Source organism: Phodopus roborovskii, unplaced genomic scaffold (assembly GCF_943737965.1).
Source record: "Phodopus roborovskii unplaced genomic scaffold, PHOROB, whole genome shotgun sequence".
Classification (NCBI taxonomy): Eukaryota; Metazoa; Chordata; class Mammalia; order Rodentia; family Cricetidae; genus Phodopus; species Phodopus roborovskii.
This window is the reverse complement of record NW_026126413.1, coordinates 5,221,049-5,242,836: the sequence shown is the minus strand read 5'-3', so window position 1 is coordinate 5,242,836 and position 21,788 is coordinate 5,221,049. Positions and strand designations below refer to the sequence as shown.

The 21,788-nt window shown below is 41.5% G+C and overlaps 1 protein-coding gene across 1 annotated transcript in view; it reads right to left on the bottom strand.

The window, feature by feature from the left end:
* Positions 1 to 15,619, bottom strand: part of Acot12 (acyl-CoA thioesterase 12) — a 43,921-nt gene extending 28,302 nt beyond the window's left edge. The window contains exons 1-2 of the mRNA XM_051182953.1: positions 15,456 to 15,619; positions 7,286 to 7,355 (exon numbers count right to left, since the gene is read on the bottom strand). Coding sequence (XP_051038910.1) covers positions 7,286 to 7,355; positions 15,456 to 15,585 — 200 coding nt within the window. The 5' untranslated portion in view covers positions 15,586 to 15,619. The remainder of the gene's footprint in view (positions 1 to 7,285; positions 7,356 to 15,455) is intronic.
* Positions 15,620 to 21,788: the final 6,169 nt, after the last annotated feature.

Genomic DNA, 21,788 nt, shown 5'->3' with positions numbered 1-21,788 from the left:
GTCTGAGGGAATGCTGGAAACAGAAAAGATGGATAATTGATTATGCACTACAGATACAATCATAACCAATAGAATACAAGAGATGAAAGAGTGAATCTCGAACGTTGAAGATACACTAGGAGAAATAGATTCATCGACCAAAGAAAATCTTAAGTCCAACACATCCCTAACACAAAATATCCAGGAAATATAGGACACCATGAAAAGACCAAACCTAAGAATAATAGGTATAGAAGAAGGTGAAGAAACACAACTCAGAAGTGCAGAAAATATATTCAACAAAATCATAGAAAAAAAAATTTCACAACCTAAAGATACGCCAATGAAAGTACAAGAAACTTACAGAACACCACTAGAGTGTGCCACAAAAAGTCCCCTCACCACATAATAATCAAAACTCCAAACATACAGAATAAAGAAACAATATTAAAAGCAACAAAGGAAAAAGGCCAAGTAACATATAAAGGCAAACCCAACATAATTATACCTGACTTTTCCATGGAAACTCTGAAGGCCAGAAGGTCCTGGATAGATATTCTACCAACACTAAGAGACCACAGATGCCAGCCCAGACTATTATACCCAGCAAAGCTTTCAATCACTATAGACAGAGAAACCAAGATATTCCATGACAGAACCAGATTTAAACAAAACTTATCAACTAATCCTCCAAAAAGTTCTGGGAGGAAAACTCCAACCCAAGGAAGTCAACTATACCCACAAAAGCATAGGCAACAGATATTCCCACCATACCAACAGCCAAAATAAAAATGGGGGGAAATCCACATGTAAAACCACCACAAACAACAAATCCAAAATAAACAAGAATTAACAATCAATGGTCATCAATATCCCTCAATATTAATAGTCTTAACTTGCCTATAAAGAGACACAGGCTAACAAAATGGATACGAAGACAGAATCCATCCTTCTGCTGTGTACAAGAAACAAACCTCAACTTCAAAGACAGAAGTTACCTCAGAGTTAAGGGTTGGGAAAAGATTTTCTAATCAAATGGAACCAAGAAACAAGTGGGTGTAGCTATCCTAATATCTAAAAAAAAAAAAAAAAAATTAGGCTTTAAACTAAAATCAATCAAAAGAGATGAAGACACATTCATCACAGGAGAAATCCATCAAGATAAAGTCTCAATTCTGAACATCTATGCCCCAAATACAAAGGCACCCACATTTGTAAAAGAAACATTACTAAAACTCAAATTGCACATAAAACCTCACACACTCATAGTCAGAGACTTCAACACCCCACTCTCAACACTAGACATGTCTACCAGACAGAAACTTAACAAAGAAACAAAGTAACAAACAGAAGTTATGACCCAATTGGGTTTAACAGACATTTATAGAACATTCCATCCAAACACTAAAGAATATATCTTCTTCTCAGTACCACACAGAACCTTCTCTAAAATCGACCATATACTAGGCAATATAACAAACCTCAATAGGTACAAAAAAATTGGAATAACCTCCTGTATCTTATCAGACTACCATGCTTTAAAGTTAGAGTTCAACAACACAGATTGCAAAAATCCTACAAACTCATGGAAATTGAACAATGTGTAATTGTACCATTCCTGGGTCAAAGAAGAAATTAAAGACTTCCTAGAATTCAATGAGAATGAAGACACAACATACCCAAACTTATGGGACACTTTGAAAGCAGTACTAAGAGGAAAGGCCATAGGACTAAGTGCCCACATGAAGAAACTGGAGAATAGTCACACCAGAGAATTAACATAACTGAAAGCTCCAGAATAAAACGAAACAAACTCACCCTGGAGGAAATAATCAATTTGAGAGCTGAAATCAATAAAGTAGAAACTAGGAAAACAATACAAAGAATCAATGTAACAAAGAGTTGGTTCTTTGAGAAACTCAACTAGTTATATAACCCTTTATCTATAACAATGGGCACTGAGGAAATCAATAGAATTTTCATGTCATACTTTTAAAACCTGTACTCCACAAAATTTGAAAATTTAACAGAAATGGACAATTTTCTAGATATATACCACTTACCAAAATTAAATCAAGAATAGATAAGCAATTTAAATAAACCTATAACCCCTAATGAAATAGAAGCAGTTATCAAAAGTCTCCCAACCAAAAAAGCCCAGGGTCAAATGGTTTCAGTGCAGAATTCTACCAGAAATTCAAAGAAGAGATAATACCAATACTTCACAAGGTGTTCCACACAATAGAAGCAGAAGGGTCATTTCCAAGCTCTTTTTAGGAGGCCACAATTATGTTAGTACCCAAGCCACACAAAGAAACTAAGAAAGAGAACAACAAACCAATATCCCTCATGAACATTGAAGCAAAAATACTCAATAAAATACTTGCAAATTTAATCCAAGAACACATCAGAGAAACCATCTATCATAACCAAGTAGGCTTCATCCCAGGGATGCAGGGATAGTTCAACATATGAAAATTCATCAGTGTAATCTACCATATAAACAAACTGAAAAAGAAAAACCACATGATCATTTCACTAGATGCTGAGAAATCATTTGACAAAATCCAGCATCCCTTCATGATAAAGGTCTTGGAGAGATAAGGGATAACAAGAACATAATAAAAGCACTTATACAGCAAGTCAACAGGCAACATCAAACTAAATGGAGAGAAACGCAATGCAATCCTCTAAAATCAAGAACAAGACAAGGCTGCCCACTCTCTCCATATCTCTTCAATATTGTACTTGAAGTTCTAGCTAGAGCAATAAGAAAACAAAAGGAGATCAAGGGGACACAAATTGGAAAGGAAGAAGTCAAACTGTCACTATTTGCAGATGATATGATAGTTTACACAAGTGACCCAAAAAATTCTACCAGGGAACTCCTAAAGCTGATAAACACCTTCAGCAAAGTGGCAGGATACAAGATTAACTAAAAAAAAAAAAAATCAGTAGCCCTACTATATACAGACAATAAAGGGGCTGAGAAAGAAATCAGAGAAACATCACCTTTTACAATAGCCACAAACAACATAAAATATCTTGGGGTAATGCTAACCAAACAAGTGAAAGACCTATATAATAAAAACTTTGATTCTTTAAAGAAAAAAATTATTAAGATACAAGAAAATGGAACGATTGTCCGTGTTCTTGGATAGGAAGGATCTACAGTAAAAATGGCAATCTTGCCAAAAGCAATCTCCAGATTCAATGCAGTCCCATCAAATCCCCAGCACAATTCTTCACAGACCTTTAAAGAACAATACTCAACTTTATATGGAAAAACAAAAGACCCAGGATAGCCAAAATAACCCTGTACTATAAAGGAACTTCTGGAGTCATCACCATCCCTGACTTCAAGATCTATTATAGAGCTATGGTCCTGAAAACAGCTTGGTATTGGCACAAAAATAGACAGAAACACCAATGAAATAGAATTGAAATCCTTTGTATTAACCCACACACCTATGAACACCTGATTTTTGACAAAGACTTTACAATTATACAATGGAAAAAAGGAAGCATCTTCAACAAATGGTGGTGGCATAAGTGGATGCTGACCTGTAGAAGACTGCAAATAGATCCATATCTATTGTCATGCACAAAATTTAAGTTCAAATGGATTAAAGAACTTGACATAAATCCAGCCACACTGAACCGCTTAGAAGAGAAAGTAGGAGGTACCCTTGAACAAATTGGTACAGGAAACCACTTTCTGAACATAACTCCAGTAGCACAGACACTGAGATTGACAATTAATAAATGGGACCTCCTGTAAGACAAAGGACACAGTCAAGAAGATAAAATGGCAGCCATAGAATGAGAAAAGATATTCACCAACCCCACATCTGACAGAGGGCTGATTTCCAAAATATATAAAGAACTTAAGAAGCCAAATAATCCAACTAAAAAGTGGGATTCAGAACTAAATAGAGAATTCTCAATAGAGAAATCTAAAATGGCTGAAAGACATTCAAGAAAGTATTCAACATCCTTAGCCATCAGGGAAATGCAAATCAAAACAACTTTGAGATACCATCATGCTCCTGTCAGAATGGCCAAAATCAAAAACACCAAAGACAATTTATGCTGGAGAGGATGTGGAGAAAGGAGTACACTCCTCCACTGCTGGTGGGAATGAAAACTCATACAGCCACTTTGGAAACCAATATGGTGCTTCCTCAGGAAAATGGGAATTAGTCTGCTTCAAGATCCAGCAATTCCACTCTTAGGCATATACCCCAAAGATGCACATTATATAGCAAGAACATCTGTTCAACTATGTTCATAGCAACATTATTTGTAATAGCCAGAACCTGGAAGCAACCTAAATGCCCCTCAACTGAAGAATAGATGAAGAAAATGTGGTACATTCACACAATGGAATACTACTCAGTGGGGGTGGGGGGCAATGGAATCTTAACATCTGCAGGCAAATGGATGGAACTAGAAGAAACCATCCCGAGTGAGGTAACCCAGTCCCCAAAAGACAAACAAGGTATTACTCACTCATGTATGGTTTTTGGAAATAGAGCAAAGGATTACCAACCTACAATCCATATTGCCAGAAAAGCTAGGAAACAAGGAGGACCCTAAGAGACACATACATGGTCCCCTGGAGAAGGGGAAAGGGACAAGATCTCCCAAGCAAATTGGGAGCATGGGGAGAAGGGAGAGGGAGTTAGGAAGAAGAGGCGGGGAGAGGTGGGCATGAGGGAGCAGGAAGATTGAGCTAGAGGAGAGCAAGAAAAGAGATACCACAATAGAGGGAACCATTATAGGTTTTAAGGGAAATCTGACACTAGGGAAATTTCCAGAGATCTATAAGGATGACCCCAACTAAGAATCTAAGCAATAGTGGAGAGGCCTTAAATGCCCCTCGCCTATAATGAGAAGGATGACTACCTTATATGCCATCCTAGAGCCTTCATGTAGTAGCTGATGGAAACAGAAGCAGACACCCACAGTTAAACCCTGAGCCGAACTGGAATCCAGTTGCAGAGAGGGAGGAGTGATGAGCAAAGGGGTCAAGACCAGGCTGGAGAAGCTCATAGAAACTTCGGAACAATGGTGAGGTTATGGACTCCAGCCTGATAGGTGGGAAACCAGCATAGGACCAACCTCAATGTGGGTGTCAGTTAGGAGGACTGGGCAGTCTATGTGGCCTCTGATAATGGATCAGTATTTATCACTAGCATGTGAATGGACTTTGAGAGCCCATTCCACATAGAGGGATGCTTTCTCAGCCTAGACACATGGGGGAGGGCGTAGGCCCTGCTCCAAATGATATGACAGACTTTGAAGATCCCCCACGGAAGGCCTCACCCTCACTGGGGAGCAGAATGGAGATGGGATGGGGGTTGGTGGTGGAATAAAGGAGGACAGGAGGGTGAGGGAACTGGGATTGATGTGTAAAACAAACTTGTTTCAAAATTAAGTAAAAATTATAATAATAAAAAAAGGAATGACTTAAAATTCACTGACGTCAGAAGCCTTTGTCATTAAATGATGTACTGTCCCTCAGTGTGGCCACATAAATGACAAAATGAATGCTTTATGAATGTTGGCACAAACCAAGGCAGCATGCCAAATGCTTTGCCTCACAGCAGCAGCATGCCACTCACTGGGCAATAATCCTGTGAGCTTGACATGAGGATTCCCAATTTACTCTTAACAGCAACTGAGCTTAAATGACGATGTAGCCAGCAACTAGTTAGGCCAGGGTTCAATCCCCAGTCTTATCTGAGTTCAAAGCCTTGGAAACATGCCCCTACTTGGGCTGCTAGAAAGGATAGCAATTAATTCTACTTTAATTACAGCAGAGAGGCTCTTTCAGATATATTAAGGACAGTCTATCAGGTAAGTCAGTTGGATTTCCTGGAAGAGAGACCATTTCTACTAAATGCCTTTGTGCACATATTGAGGCCCTATATACTGTTGTCTCTCAATCTTTAAACAATCTAGGCAGGAAAACTAGAAGTAAAGGAAGGACTTTATTTACGTGCATAGATATTCATCTTTAAACAAATAATTCTTGTGCTGGAAATCTGAACAAATTAGTACTTTAGTATACTTCTCTTAATGTTTAGATTGATTTAACTAATTTAGAGAGTGATGAAAGTCAGACAAAAACCTTCAGAGTGGGGACTTAGGTAATGTTCAATAAAACAGCCTATGCATTTGCATCTTGGTTTAGCAGCTCTGTTTTTAGGGATCTAGTCTCAAAATACACTAGCAAAAATATGAATGCACACCACATGAATCCATGCATTTAAGTATTATCTGTAATAGCAAAAGCAATTCAGTGTTTACTGATGAGGTACAATTGAATTAGGGATCCATAGAGTGAATACGGAAGTATCTGCTAATATGATGAACAGCTGTGTGCATTGCGCTGGGGCGATTTTATAGGTGGACTCCTAGACAGAAAAGGTGGAGAAAGTGACATCATATATTGGATTTTATTTCTAAGGAATATGAATAAACACTCACTTATATTTTAATGTATTGGGTAATTATCAGATTTAAGAAAGAGAGAAGGGGAAGCCTGGGATAAAGACTTAAGTTTCGCAGAGGGAAATGTTTCTTCCCACATTGGGAGCCTCCCTGCTTGCAAATGTTTTAAATGGTAAATCAGATACAACAAAAATAAAACGCCATCTTAAAACATAGAATGCAGTTGAACTGGACTTTGTTCCCATGGCAGTTTAGCACATCTGGAATAGAGTTCTTTAGGTTAATAGCAGTGGTCATGACTGTGTAATGATTTTAAGAGGCACCTTGGTATTTACTGAATTATTTACAAATCATGACTGGAATTTGCTTCAGAATAATTCACATATGGCAAAGAGCACAAAGGGACAAGAACATATGTGAGCTGGTCATTCTCACAGGTTATTGATGAGTTCTTGTGATACACCTTATTATTTTTAGGTTTAATGTCTGACTTGATGTTTTCTTTCATAGGTCTGCTAAAGCATATAAGCACACTCATGTATAAAATGTTCCTTAAGACATACTTTATTTACACACACAACTTAGTGTGTGCATTGCACCAACCCAGAGAAACTTATTGTTATCATCTGTCACACAGGAAAAAGAGCATTAAAGATGAGATGATAGAAACCTTGCCATTCGTGGCGCTGCAATCCATTTAATGTGGGCAGTAACTTAACAAAACAGAGACAATTTGAATTAGCACTGAGAAACATGATCCCTGACTCCAATTGAACAAGGTGCAATAAACACATGATGCAAATGAACCAGTAAATCCACAGGGACTGAACAGAGCAACACCACTTACCTAGCTGTGTCCTCAAACAGAATGTCATCCATTGAGGCGGTGACGCAGGAAATCCCGGCATGTTTCTCAGCTTCAAAGAACAGTATGCGGTGTTAGTAGATCCCACGAAATGTTTTAGCAAAGGGAAGAAGGAATGAATTGAAGCAGACTTGTTCTGGTAACGCATCCCCTCAATCATCACAGCACCCCAGTGCCCACCCATTCAGGAAGATCTGTATTTACAGGCAGGCCTTTGCTCTGTATGTTTTCTATGGTGTGATGATCACTACACTTTTCTCCTCAATTTTAACTGAGGAATCTCTGAATTTGATCTTTAAGACCAATACTCGGGAAATCTGGTAGCTATAAGTAACAATTTTAGCAAGTTTTTGATGACCCTAAATATTGTTATATTACTACCAAATATTAACCTTCATTTGTTTTCTAAATAAACATCAAAGCTACATGCACTGTCTCACATAACTCCTAGCTGGGTATGTTTAAATCTCTAAGGACTGTGAGCATGGCACAGTCTGGGGACGCCTGAGATCACCTCCCATGGCAGAGGGGAATGAACCTGTGAATAAGGAACACACAGGAGGCAGGGAGGCAATGCTCATCATTTATTATTACCAAAGTGATGCCAATTCGCTGTGCATAAGGATGCTGTAGGAGAGAGCTGCTGAGGGGAGCAGAACAGTAAGAAGGCACTCGGCGTTTTCTATGGTCTATATCTGCACTTAATTTGTCCAGGATTGTTTTTGTTTAACATAAAAATGCCAGAATTTATGCCGTTTGGAAAAGGTTCCGGTGTATGTTTCTGCCAGCTTTGTTTTTGATAGGTGTTCAGTCAAGATTCAAATGGATCCTCATTGACCTTTTTTCTCTTCTTCCCTTCCTTCCTTCATTCCTTTCTTCCTTCTTTCCTTCCTCCCTTCCTCCCTTCCTCCCTCCCTCTTTCTTTCTTTCTTTCTTTCTTTCTTTCTTTCTTTCTTTCTTTCTTTCTTTCTTTTTCTTGAGAGAAAGTCTTTTTATACAGGCTAGGTTGGCCAGGAACTCACTTCACAGCCCAAGCTGCCCTGCAGCTCTGATCTCCCTGCCCCTCACCTTAGCCACTTGGAATGCTGTTTTCCAATGAGCATTACCTTGCTTGACTCACTGGCTTTGACTAAAGAATTTTTACTTCATTCTTAAATTTGAAGGCTTCACAGATGATACATGTTATGAGGTGACAAGAAATGAATCAAATTCTTGTTCCTTGCATGCAATGGGTTACAATCTAAGTATTAATTGAGTGGAATTGCCGGGTCCTGTGGTAGGCTGATTCCCATTTTCCTGAGGGACTACCATACTGATCTCCAAAATGGCTGTACATGTTTGCATTCCCAACAGCAGTGGAGGAGTGTTTCCCTTTCTCCACATCCTCTCCAACATGAGCTGTCATTGGTGTTTCTAATTTTAGCCATTCTGACAGGAGTAAGATGGTATCTCAAAGTTGTTTTGATTTGCATTTCCATGATGGCTAAGGATGCTGAGCACTTTCTTAACTGTCAATCATCTCAGGTAAAAAAGAGGTGAGAAATTAACCATTTTGGAACTCTGTGAGAGAGCAATGGGCAGGGAAGAGGCTTGTTAGTTACAAAACAATCCCGCATAAAGACAGCATATGGAGGAGGTGTCAAACTCTAGGCCTGTTCAGAGTAGGCTCAGCTGAGGTCAGTGTAGCAAAAATGTGATACACTTGGCTGATTTCCAGGTGTTGAGCAGGATCAGTACTAGCTCAGGGGCATTACAGATCCATTCTGAGTCAGTGTATCCTTACAGCCGACATTTTTCCAGAGAAGTACTGAATGTTATCAAAAACATACTCTAAAACATTGACCAAAGAGTGCCTAGTAACACTCAGTCCATGAAGGAACAGGCTGTTGAGTTCACCTACAGTGTTCTTATTAATAAAGTATGATTGTGCACACCAATGCGGTTTGCCAATTTTAAGTGGCTGAAATAATAGTGGGTAATGTGGTAGCCAATAAGAAGGTAGAGCTGTATTGCATTTTCCAGGTGACTACTATGCTTACAGAACACAGTACTAGACTGTGTGAGGGATGAGGGAGAATCAATAGCAGGTAACATTACTTACTAAGCATTTCTCATTGGCCATGTACCAAGCCTTTCATGTCAATCACAGGAGGCTAGTGCTATTATTGGTCCCATCTTTAAATGAAGACATTCAACTCTAGAAGGATTCAAATAATTGTTTGAGTAGTTTCTGACTACATAGAATTCTAGAGAGAGATGGGTAGATGAAGCCAAGAAAGTTCTCAGAGAGTGCCTCACTGAATATGGGCCCCAACAGTCATACTTTCTATTGTAAACTTGCAGGAACCAATAAAAAAGAAAAGATAAAAACACGGGGGGTGGGGGACATAAGGTCCTTCGCTTTTGCACATGATAATACACTGTCTTTGGTTCATTTTTTCAAGTGTGCCAGTTAGGTGATATGGACCCGATTGTCCTGGTCCTTACATTTTGATTGCCCTTCATACTTTCATATAGTAGCAAACTTAGAGATATTACTGATGTCCTAGGAAAAGTTGGAAGCAGGTAAGCTGAGCGTTGATGGAGTAAGTGAAGGTGTCACATAGAGGGTTCTTGAGCCCAGGTATGAAGGATGAACTGGAGAGGAATAGTTGTGAGAGGAGAATGGAAAGGAGGGTTGCTGGGCAGACAGAGCAGCAATTCCAGTGAGCTTGAGGACAGCTTCTGGGGCTAGAATGGAGACATAAGAAGGAGGGATGAGTTGGAGCTAGAGGGAAGGCCAAGAGCAGACCCTGGAGGCTCTTGCTTGTCATCATTTTACAGCAGTTATTGTTAGGTATTGTTCATTGTCTTCTGATCTCCACTGTGACCATTTGGCCATAAACACTAATGCACATGGACCAACCAGGTCTCTGCTATTGCCGATGAGGTGGGTGGTAATTTTAACCATTGCTCTCCTACACTGAGTACAGTATTTTGGGCTGCTTTCGAGGCTCTCTTAAATATGTCTGATTAGAATATACCTACATATGGTAACTTTTATATTAATCTTATTTGGTGTTCAATGGATTCTTGAAACTAATTATGCTTTTCATCATGATTGAAGAAATTAAAGCTATTATTTTTGAATAAGGGTGAGTTCCTCATGCTTTTCCATCTCAGGACTTTATACAGATGTAAAAGCTTTGTTTTCTGGTGTTATTTTTGTTTTTTGTTTTACTTTGTATATGTGTGTGTGGTGCTGGGAATTTAATTCTAACCTCATGCATGCTAGGCAAGTCTGCTATACCACTGAACCATAGCCCCAGTTTTTGGTTGTTTGCAAGATTACATTTGCTAACTTTTTTCCCAGTCATCTTCATCCTGTAGTTAAGGCTAAGGAGTATATTTTAAATTTTAGATGTTAGAGTTCGCAACTATTGAGTTTCCATGTTGACCTCATAAAACACTTTCTATTTCTCCTTTTGAGGTTTATTGCCTTTTTTGTACTTTTCAATAATATTATTAATTTCCTAGAGTATAACTACAATACCTACATTAAGTCCTTGAATTTTAATTCTAGCATCCATGTCATCTATAGATTGGTCTCTATTGATAATCTTTGAAGAATGAATCCTGTTTGCCTGCTTATTTGTATGTAAATGTTTTCTATTATCTCCAAGCCATTGTTGATTTGTTGTTGAAATAGTGGGCTCTGGTGAGTTCTTTGAAAAGGGTTAGTTTGCTTTTGTTGTTTTCTTGACAAAACAGGTAGATCTATTTACTAACTCTCAACTGTGTATCCTGTCATTTTTAGAGATGAACATGGCTCCTTCACTTTCCTTGGAGGCTTGGAGTCTGTCCTACATACACAGAATTCAAAGTGTGCCAGCTACCTGGTCCAGGATCTCAGGCAGGGCCCTTTGCCTCCCTGGCTTTCTCTTTCCTGAAAACTTCTCTCTTCATATTCCAGTGGATGTATTTTCCTCAAACATTGTCTTTTGATGTCCAAACTGACAAACCTGTAGATTTCTAACTAAACATTTAACTGGGAAAAAATTGGTAGGGTGCTCTGTCATTCTTAATGTCATTAAACATCCCACCTCAACACACACACACACACACAGTAAAACTAAAGAAAAAAAAATTAAATTCTTCTCTTCTGAGCATAACTTTCATGGGTCCCAAACACTTCTCATTCACTTCTCAGTTACCTTAATTTAGCTTTATTTGCTCTATTGTCCATAGTTAATAGTTGTTATATATGGGGGAAAGTTTTCTGATAGAAAGTACTTGACCAGGCTGGAGGAAAAACCCTTTTAGCCTTTTTTAGTAAAGCAATAAAGGGTAGAGAAGAAAACATGTCTGACATGACAAGATTAGCAATTTCCCCTCTGAAGCCCACAAGGCAGGGGCGTGGGTGGGGTCTAGGCAGTTGTGTGGAGACTGCCCATGGGGGCTGGGCTTAAGCCATTCCTCCAGAAGGAAGCCTTAAGTATGCAGGAGGAAGCAACATGGATAGCATGTTAAGGCGGAGTCCCAGATTTTTAAGGAACACCACCGTTGGATGAGTGAGATGGAGGTGGTAGTCTTTAAAAGTGAACATTTAGAGAGGTTCACTGCTGACATGGAGGGGAATTGTGGTCTTGAGAGAGTTCAAAACAAGAAACGGACGTGGGGTGGGGGAGTGGCAGGGGGTGGGGGAGGTGTGGATGACTAGCTTCTGGTTTGAAGGACTAAAGGGGTAGAGGCCACCAACAGCTATGGACGGGGCCTAGTGCTAATGTGATTGGAGCTGCTTGATTTTTCTTTAAATACTGAGAAGTTGTTTTGAAACTGAGAAGTGTTTGAGGTTACAGTAGTGTCTTGGGGACATGACTATGGTCATTATTTATCTTAGGCAGCATAAATATACAAAGCACTGGTCAAAGGATCACTGGTTGAAACAATGCTAGAAAAATTGGCTTTTCCATTGCTGGGTAGTGGCAGGGAATACCTTTAGTCCCAGCACTCAGGAGGCAGAGGCAGATGGATGTGTGAGTTCAAGGCCAGCCTGATCTACAGAGTGAGTTCCAGGACAGGCTCCTATCTCAGTTTAATAAGGATCTGGATAAACAATTAGGCCGAATAGATGTTTATTCAAGGAGAAATAACTCACAACATAGACTGCTTCCTGCTTCCAAGAATGCCTGTGGAAGTTCTCCTGTCCCCATGGCTTGCAAGTGTGGCTTGCAAGAGAGCATTCCCCTGCTCCTCCTCAGACCTAGTAACCCAGGTCACTTCTGTCCCTGGCTCCAAGCCCAATGGGCATGGTCAGTGCCACAGAAGGAGACAAAGTGAATATCCCACTACAGGCTCCAAAGCTACACAGAGAAACCCTGCCTCAAAAATTCAATCAATCAATCAATCATAAAAATAAAATCGGCTTTTGCATTACTCTTCATATTCATCTACATTTTATCTGAACAATATTCTCTGCTTATGTGGTATCTCTTATTTCAATAGAGTGTTCAACATGGCCAGTATCTGTATTTCACAAGCCAACTTTATCATAAGGATCCTTTAGTATTTGTAATATTAACATTATCGGTTATGAAGTTACCAACAGCAATATAATTACTAAGCCATAGCATGATTGTCTAGAGTCTTTCTAGTATGTGAGTTTCCAAAATGGTCAAACTAGGAATTTTAATGACAATTGTATTCAGTTGCTTTGCAAACAGGCATCATTATTATCAGCAACACCAATCAGTTCTACAGTTGTTTATTTTATTTACATATGAGTAAAGTTCCTATTTCTAATTCTTGTTACATTGTTGTAACCCAACTCAAATCTTGTTAGAAATTGTTAAGACAGAAACCAAACAAATCAGAAAATAAAACAAAAAACTTGTCTTGGAAAATGTAGCTGACTATTACAGGGGGCTAAAATGCCAAGGTTATCACTGTATTAAAAAAAAAGTGGATCCATAATATTCTGAGCTTTGCTTTTGCCACATGCAGTATGAGGGATATGACTAGAACACCAGGCATGTAAAGCCCCCCTCCCCAGCCCAGGTCTAATATGTCATTGGAGCACACATTTCCCCAGATCTGGGAGTAGGTAGTAGTAATGGAGGTCAGCAGAGGGGCTGGACATAAGAGACTAGCAACTCTGGGGAAATGGGAAAAAAGATGTGGAAGCTGAGAAATGAGGCAGGAAAGGGACCAAGAAAAGAAGAACAGGTGTAAAGTTCCTTAGAGTGAAAAGTTCTGCACATCCTAGAAAAATATCAGGAGGCTGCCATTGCGTATCAGGCAGTTTGGATGGGAGAGGGTTACCAAGGTAAATTGATCAGATGGGAAACACAATGTTATATTTGTTCTTAATGTCAACACTCTCTGAAGGAACAGCCTATGGCCAATCAGTGTGATGTCCTGAGCTAGGTTCAGAATCAACTTGTGTCTGTCTGTCTAGCCCCTCAAAGAACGAATTTTCAGCTACAAAAAGCATCTGTAAAGGATGAGAAAAGTTAGGGTTTTACTTCAAGAATGATGGGAAAATACTGAGAGGCCCTAAGCTGGGGGAGGCTAGTGAGAGTCCGTGATATGATTCATGTACTCAAAGTTCACTGTGTGTAGATAACAGATCCCAGGGAAGCAAGAGAGTACTGGGACACCAAAGGGATTTCTTCAGAAGGGAGGCATGGTAAGGCTTACTTGTATTCAAGACTGTATCTATCACTGGTCTAAAGATGACAGAAATCAGCATGGGTATAGGAGATGTATGTTTCAAAAGTACCGCTCAACCCAGGCTCCCAGCTAGAATACCATGTCTGAAATATAACCCACTGTTTTCAAAAGCAGAGCTTCCATCCCTCCTTGTAGGCCAACCATAGTCAGAGCCTCAGTAAAGCAACACTAAGAGGTTGCCTTTCCTGGGGTGACCACCACACAATAATACTCTGGGCTGGGTGGACTGGACAATCGCCATTTAGTTCCTCACGGTTCTGAAGGCTATAGGGTCCACACACTTTAGACTGGTGAGGGCTCTCTGCCTGGTTTGCCTAGGGCCCTTGCGGCAGCATCACGTACTCCTGAGCTCCTATGGGATCAGGATGTCCCTTATCATCTTGTTAACTTTGATTACTCACTTACTCAATTGTCACTTCCAAAATACAAACTTTAGGGGTGGCATGGAGACATGATTATATATATATATGTATATGTATATGTATATGTGCATATATATATACACACACACACGCACACACACATATATATACATATATACATATATACATACATACATATATATATATATATATGGTTTTATATATATATATATAAATGGTCCCATCCTTACCCCCAGTTCTGGGGATGGAACTCAAGGGCTTCATTTAAGCCAGGCAAGCCCTTCACAACTAGACTACAACCCCTGGCCTTCTCCTTGCTGTTTTACTCTCATCTGCTCTCAAGAATATCGTCAAGTGTCCCTGACTGCCTCACAGCTGATGGCAATAAACTGAGCAGAGAAGGAATCTGGCAAAGGAGCAATCTTTGGCCAAAGAAACATGTAGCTCGTTTTAGAAGGCATAAACCGTGACTAGTCTTGTAAGAACATTTTTGTTGTTGCAGTAATAATCTAGTTGTTTGTCAAGAAACTACGTTAACGTGTGCATGTGCGCATTTATGTGGTATATTTGTGCGTGCGTATGCAAAACCAGGGCTCCATGCTTGCAGTGTGAACATGTTTTCTAGCTTCAGCTCTACTTAGTCAATGAACCCAATCTAACTAAGAATTTTAAATATGGTTAATATGGTTAAATATGGTACAGATACAAGCAATCCATATAACAAAGTCTTCTAGGGATTCTTCACTATTGTGTGTGTTAAAGGGAGTCCTGTTAAGGAGACATCCGAGGACCACTGATCAAGGTTACTGTCAGTAGCTGTCTAGTCATCAGAGGTTTCCACAGCTCTCCTGCTCGCAGCTCCTGGGAACTTTGCCCTTCCCCTTGGCTTCCTTCTTCCAAGCTATCTCAGGTTTCCATGCTGGCCTGGCGACCTAGCAATTCCACCTCCAGACACTCCTGCCTTTCAGGATCCCCAGACATCACCACCCTGGCCACAAGCAGCAGCCAATAGTCCCCCTCTTCCTCCAATGCTGTATCAGCATGGGTAGCGCACTTACCAGCCAGGCAGGCGGTGGTGTCCATCCACTTGAGCAGCTGCCCTGCGCTCAGCTCGCCCCGGGAGTCAGCGTGCCCAGGCTGGATGGCCTGGCTCATGAGCACCTCTCCGGGCGCCATGGTGGGTTCCATCGTCCCTGGCTGAGAGGCTGAGAAAGCCGAGCAAGCGGCGGGCACCAGCGCCAGGCCATCCTGCTCCCCGGGGCCCGCCCCCGCTCCAAAGGGCGCCTCCTGCTCCCGCTGCCAGGTGCTTAGGAGGTGAGAGGTCAGGGATCCAGGAGTCACCCAGGACTGCAGCGAGGAGGGAGGGATTGCAGCCAGGAGCACTGCCCCAGCTCTGAAACCAGGATGACTGCTGTTCTCTAGATTGCAGGATAGCGGTCACCTGCTGAAGACCTAGGAAGAGGAGGGTGCTTGGAGAAGGGATTGCATGCTCTGGGCTTTGCTAAGCTCCTGGGTTTTGTGTCTTAGTCGGTTTAATAGATGGCCCTTTGAATTTTTATTTTTTCTCCTGTTAGGCATTGCAACACTTATTGCTCAAGCCTTTCTTTAAACTCTCTACCTTCTAATTCTTAGGACATTATAGCTGCTCCAAAAATCATTTTGTCAGGAAATTGACTCCACTGTCAAACAAATGAAAAACAAAAGGTCCTGGGAAGCTGGTGTGTAGGGACATCAGAGCCACCAAGCTAGAGAAGGCAACACTCCTGAGTTTTCAGAAACTGTCATATTGCTACCAATGGTCCCCACAAGTCCCCCAAAGATGCCTTCTTCAGCCTTCATCATGGGAGACAAATCAAGGTCACAGCATATGAACTGGAGGCCCCCACCCTGAGGCAAGAGTGGCTATGCTTTGTAGAGCTTCAGCCACGGGACTCACTGAGCAGTTCTTTTCAGGGAAACAGGAGCATCCAAACCTTACAGAGGCTCCTGGATTCATGGATGACTGCCCTGGGGACCACACTTGTGGATGAAGTAATGGAGGCCTGGAGAGGCAAGCTAAGGCATCAGGACCAGCTGCTGGAAGCCAGGACCTTCTGTCTGTCTTGGGACCTCACTGACTCTGGGGAACGGTGCTGGCCTTTCAATGTTAGGTGTCTGGCCACCAAGTACAGCCTGGGAGCATCAAGGAGAGCCCAGGGGTTTAAAGATGCAGTTTTTATGATTTTAAATTAGGTATATTAAATTGTGTGCCTGTGTGTTGGTATGCTCCTGAGCATGGGTCCTTAGAGCCTCTAGGCTGGAGAAATGGGATCATGAGTCGCCTGATGCCAGAGCTGAGTGCCAAACCTCTGAAGAGCAATATTAGCTGCTGACCAGTGATCCATGCCTCTGGCCCTGAGCCTGGCACGTGGCCTCCCCTTTAAACACACACACACACACACACACACACACACACACACACGCAAAGAAGAAAGGAGGTACTGACTTGACAGACTTTAGTGTCTCTGTGTCTGGTCAGTTTCAGACTATATGAGCACAAATAAAAGTGGAATCACTTCAGTTAGGCAAGTATTAAGTTTGATTTTGTAAGAGGCAATTAAAAATGACTTAAAGGGAGGGGGTCTTGTGTAGTTCAGGCTGGATTTGAACTTTCCTGCCTTACCTCCCAGTATGAGATTACAGGCATGTGCACTATTCCCTATGTATGAAGTATTGGGATAGTGAACCTAGCACCACCCCCCCACACACACCATACCAAATGAATCACATCCCCCGGCTCCTAAAGTGACTTTAAAATCCCTTTTCATAGCCATACAGTTATTCAACGTCAGTGTGGCTGTGTCCATATCATGTGTGGTAATTCCCTTTGGAACATGTCTGTAGTATTCTTTTTCTTTTTAATTTTTATTTTATTTATTTATTTATTTGTTAATTTTGTTTTTCGAGACAGGATTTCTCTGTATTGCTTTGGAGCCTGTCCTGGAACTCACTCTGTAGACCAGGCTGGCCTTGAACTCACAGAGATCCGCCTGCCTCTGCCTCCCGAGTGCTGGGATTAAAGGCGTGTGCCACCACCGCCCAGCCACACATCTTTGTTTTCATCAACTTTAGACATTTCACAAACGTTTAAGCTTGGGTGCAAGAAGACCTCTCCCAAAGACGGTCTGAAATGAGACAACATATGTATATGTCTATCTAGAGATAGCTCCTCAAATAATAGACACGGTATACAAACTCACCACTGTTTCTCCAGCTTTGTTACCTCTCGTTTGGGTGGCTTAATTACAGGTTCATCTCTTTTTGTTGGAGTCACACTAATTTTCCTGTCAATAGGCTGAAACTTATTTCCCCCCCCCCCAAGGTCTTTTTCCTCCCTTTCACAGTGACATGTCATCTGCATGTGGGAACATTTTCAATCTCAAATTCCCTGGCATAAAACTTTCGTTATTTGAAGAAAGCCCCACCTTTTTCCATTTGTATCCAAAGATAGCTTTTGGGGATGACCAGTATGTAGAGGCAGAGCATTTTAAAAGATGCTACAGAGAACAAGGGAACATGCCAGGCAGAGAGCCAGAAATTACAGTCTCAAAAGAGGAGACTCTCCTCACAGTGTTTGAACCCCTCATTCTGGAGCTAAGGGTACTTACCTTCCCCAGTTCCTCCTGTAAAGACTGTGGAATCCAGGAAGAGACAGAAAGGGACTCCCCTGTAAGCAGGTCCCCAGACAGGAGTTTGAGAGCAAGCAGTTCACTGTAGTAGAAAACTAAGGAGCCTTGGGAATAGGGGAGCAGCCAAGTGGGGTCTCCAGACCAGCAGCAACACTTAAGAAGGCAGAACTGGGGGCAGGGCAGTGGTGGCACACACCTTTAATCCCAGCAGCACTCAGGAAGCAGAGGATCTCTGTGAGTTTGAGGCCAGCCTGGTCTATAAAGCTACATAGAGAATCCCTATCTCAAAAACCAAAACCAAAAACAAAGACTTAGAACTGAGCCCCCTACCCCAGACAGAACGAGAACTTAAAAGATTTGCAAGAGTTTCACAGACACATTCAAGCTTGCGGACAGATTTTAGTTACTTTTCTGGTGCTGTGAGAAAACACACCATGACCAAAAGCAAGTTATGGAAGTACGTGTATCTGGGCTTACAGTTCCAGAGAGATAAGGTCCATGGTGGTGGGAGTGGGCAGCAGCATGAGCAGAAGCAGAGAGATGAGACAGCAGCGCATCTTCATCTACAGCAGAAGGCGGCAGAGAGGAAACTGAAGTAGAGCAAGGCTATAAACTCTCAAAGCCTGCCTCCAGCGACACACTTTCTCCAGCAAGGCTCCAAACAGGGCCACCAAATGGGGACCAAGTGTTCACATACCGGAGTCTGTGGGGGCCACTTTTTACTCAAACCACCACAGCAGGCCAGCTCTTCCTCCAGATGCACAGAAGTGAAGGTATTGTCATCTGTCCATATGCTCCCTTGATAAAGGTCTGTCTCACAGGACAAGAAGATACTAACAGCTGGCACAGGGATGGCAATGGTGAGTGCTGAGGCCATTGGACAGGAAGAGAGTGGAAGCAGCTGATGTGTGCACTGTGCCCTAACAGGAAAGGCCACCAGAGACCCTTCCACCACAGGATGCAAACCCCAAGCTGAGGGTTGAGCCAGTCCAGGTATTTTATACCAAGATTAGTTTATTAACTCCTCCTGTTGTTGGTTTTATTTAGTTTTAGATACAGCCTACGCATGCATTCCCTGGGTGGCCTGATAGTCTCTCTGTGCTAGATGCTTGCTTCAGACTTGTAGCAATCCTCCTGCCTCAGCTGCTCAAGTGTTGTATTTACAGGCACATATCAATTACCATAGCCATTTTTTCCTTTTTCTAGAACTGGTTTGGAAGCATTGTGTAGCTCTTCTTTTCTTTAAAAGCCTAGGATGCTTCAGTGATGCTCTTGGAATCACGGGCGTTTCTTTTGGGGGGATTTAGATGATGAATTTACTTTTTAAATAGTTACTAAGCTACTCAAGTAGTCTAGCTCATGTGGTCATGTCTGGTTTTAGAAGATCAGTGCAGGTGTGGTCATCTCAGGTGACCTGCCACAGGCAGAGCAGAGCTCAGGGCTGAGATAGTGTTTTGCTCCCATTGGGTAGCACCAGCCCAGCTCTGCTAAACCTCATTTGACAGTTGTCTTCCTGATTCTCTACTTTCACCACAGGACTCCATCTCCTGCCCATAGTTCCCTTGTCTTCCAAATGGGTTCTCAGGATTCATCTGTCCTCTAGAGACTGCAGCTCTAGAGTTCTGAGGGTGAGACCAACCACCTGTAGTTTACAAACCTTCCACATGACTGCTGTGCACCAACACTTGGTACCTCTGTTGTAAGAAGTGTTTCATCAAAAGGATAAAGCTTAGCTGGAAACCTTCACCAAGTGTTTTCTCTTTAACAAAGCCTTGGGAATATGGGGGAAAAGACCTAGACTTTGGTCTGGAAAGATTTTGTGCTTTTTGTCTGAGCTGGACTATTCCAGTGCTGATCTTGAATACATCATTCCATTGATTTTTGCCACATTAGACTTTTGTTTCTATAAAATTGATACTTTTCCTACTTCATGAAGACCATAAAGATTCTTGTTATAAAGTATAATAATCATGACCAGTGTGATTTATCATTTATTTATTGAGTGACCTTTAATTCTCAAAACCATCCCTCGCAGGTAGTGTCTCCTTAAAGAGTTGAGTCTAGATAATTAACAAACATGGCACACATCCCTATAAGATATATGAACTATTTTAAAATCCCCACTTTACAGCTAAGGAAACTGTGATAACTCTTCCAAGACCACATGATTAGGACTTGGTAGTGACAGACCTGACTCTTGTCTCAGCAGGTCTGTAGCCCACGGATTAAGAAGTAGGAGAGATGGAAGGGGCTTCCTGTACTGCTTGCCTCCAAGGGCCCTGCTGCTCTTCTACTCCTGACTGCATCCATCCCTGGGCTCTTCATTTCAGGACACACCATTGTACATCTAGGGCTTTGTCCAGGGCATTTGGGCAAGGGCTGCTGATGCAATTCTTGCATCAACAGAGTTTGTAGTTCAAAGGCAGCACCTGTGGAGATGCTGACAATATGAGTTACTCTAGTTAAGGCAAGATGGGATAATGCAAATGCTTGGAAACTGACTGATGGTTTTTTTTTTTTTTTTTTAACTCCTTAGTTACACACTGCTTTTGACTGACTACCAGACTAAAAACAAGTCTTCTTCACCTGTGTGTTGTGCATTTATATTCACAACCGAAAATTTGGAAGTACTATGCAAAAAGTTCGTTTCCTCCGAACCATTTAACATTCAAAAGCAGTCGTAGCACATGTCTTTAATCCCAGCACTTGGGAGGCGGAAGTAGGTGAATGAATCTCTGAGTTCGAGACCAGCTTGGTCTACCAAGCAAAGTGCATGACAAATCTGGTGACTTATTGCCCCCCCCAAATGTTAGTTTTAAATTTCACTAAACAGGACATGTTGATTGTAAAACATGATCATAAAGGGGGAAAACAACATTCATTCTTTATTAACATCTTGTAGTGAGATACTCACTTTGTCGCACCTGTGGCACTGACCACGTCCATTGGGGTGGTCATTACCTGAGGAAACTAGGTCTGAGGAATGATCCCCGGGGGCTCTCTTGCTTGCAACACAGGAAAGAAGAGCATCCAGAGGCATCCTCGGGACCAGGAACCTGTTGGCGTTCATCTGTCTATGTCGTAAGTTATTTCTCCCTAAATAAGCATCTATTCAGCCTATTTGTTTCTCCCGATCCTTATTAAGCCACGATAACATCTAATCTCCCAAGCTCATTCATGTTTCAACAAATTCAGTAAAGCCTTGTGTTGCATTCCATTGTCATGTCTCTTTAGTTGCTCTCAGCAAAGAACAATTACATCCTCTCACCCTGACTTGTGCTTTACGATTTTGAAACTACTGAGGTTCAGAAAACAGATATTTTGTGAAGTAACTCCTCATTTGAGCACCTCATGTCTCCTGCATCTCCACTGAGACTCTATATCTTTAGCAAGGGCACCGTGTTAGTTAGGTTTCTATTGCTATGAGAAATACCAGGTCCAAAAGCAACCTGTGGAGGAAAGGGTTTATTTCACCTTACAGGTTACAACCCACCATCCTAGGAAGTCTGGGCAGGAACTCAAAGCAGGAACCTGGATGCAGAAACTGATACAGAGGCCACAAAAGAGCACTGCTTACTAATTTGATTTTCATGGCTCACTTAGCCTGCTTTTTAAATAAAACCCAGGACCTTCTATTCAGGGGTGAAACCATGCACAATGAACTGGGCCATCCCCTATCAATCACTAATTAAGAAAATGCTCCATAAAAATGCCCTCAGAGCT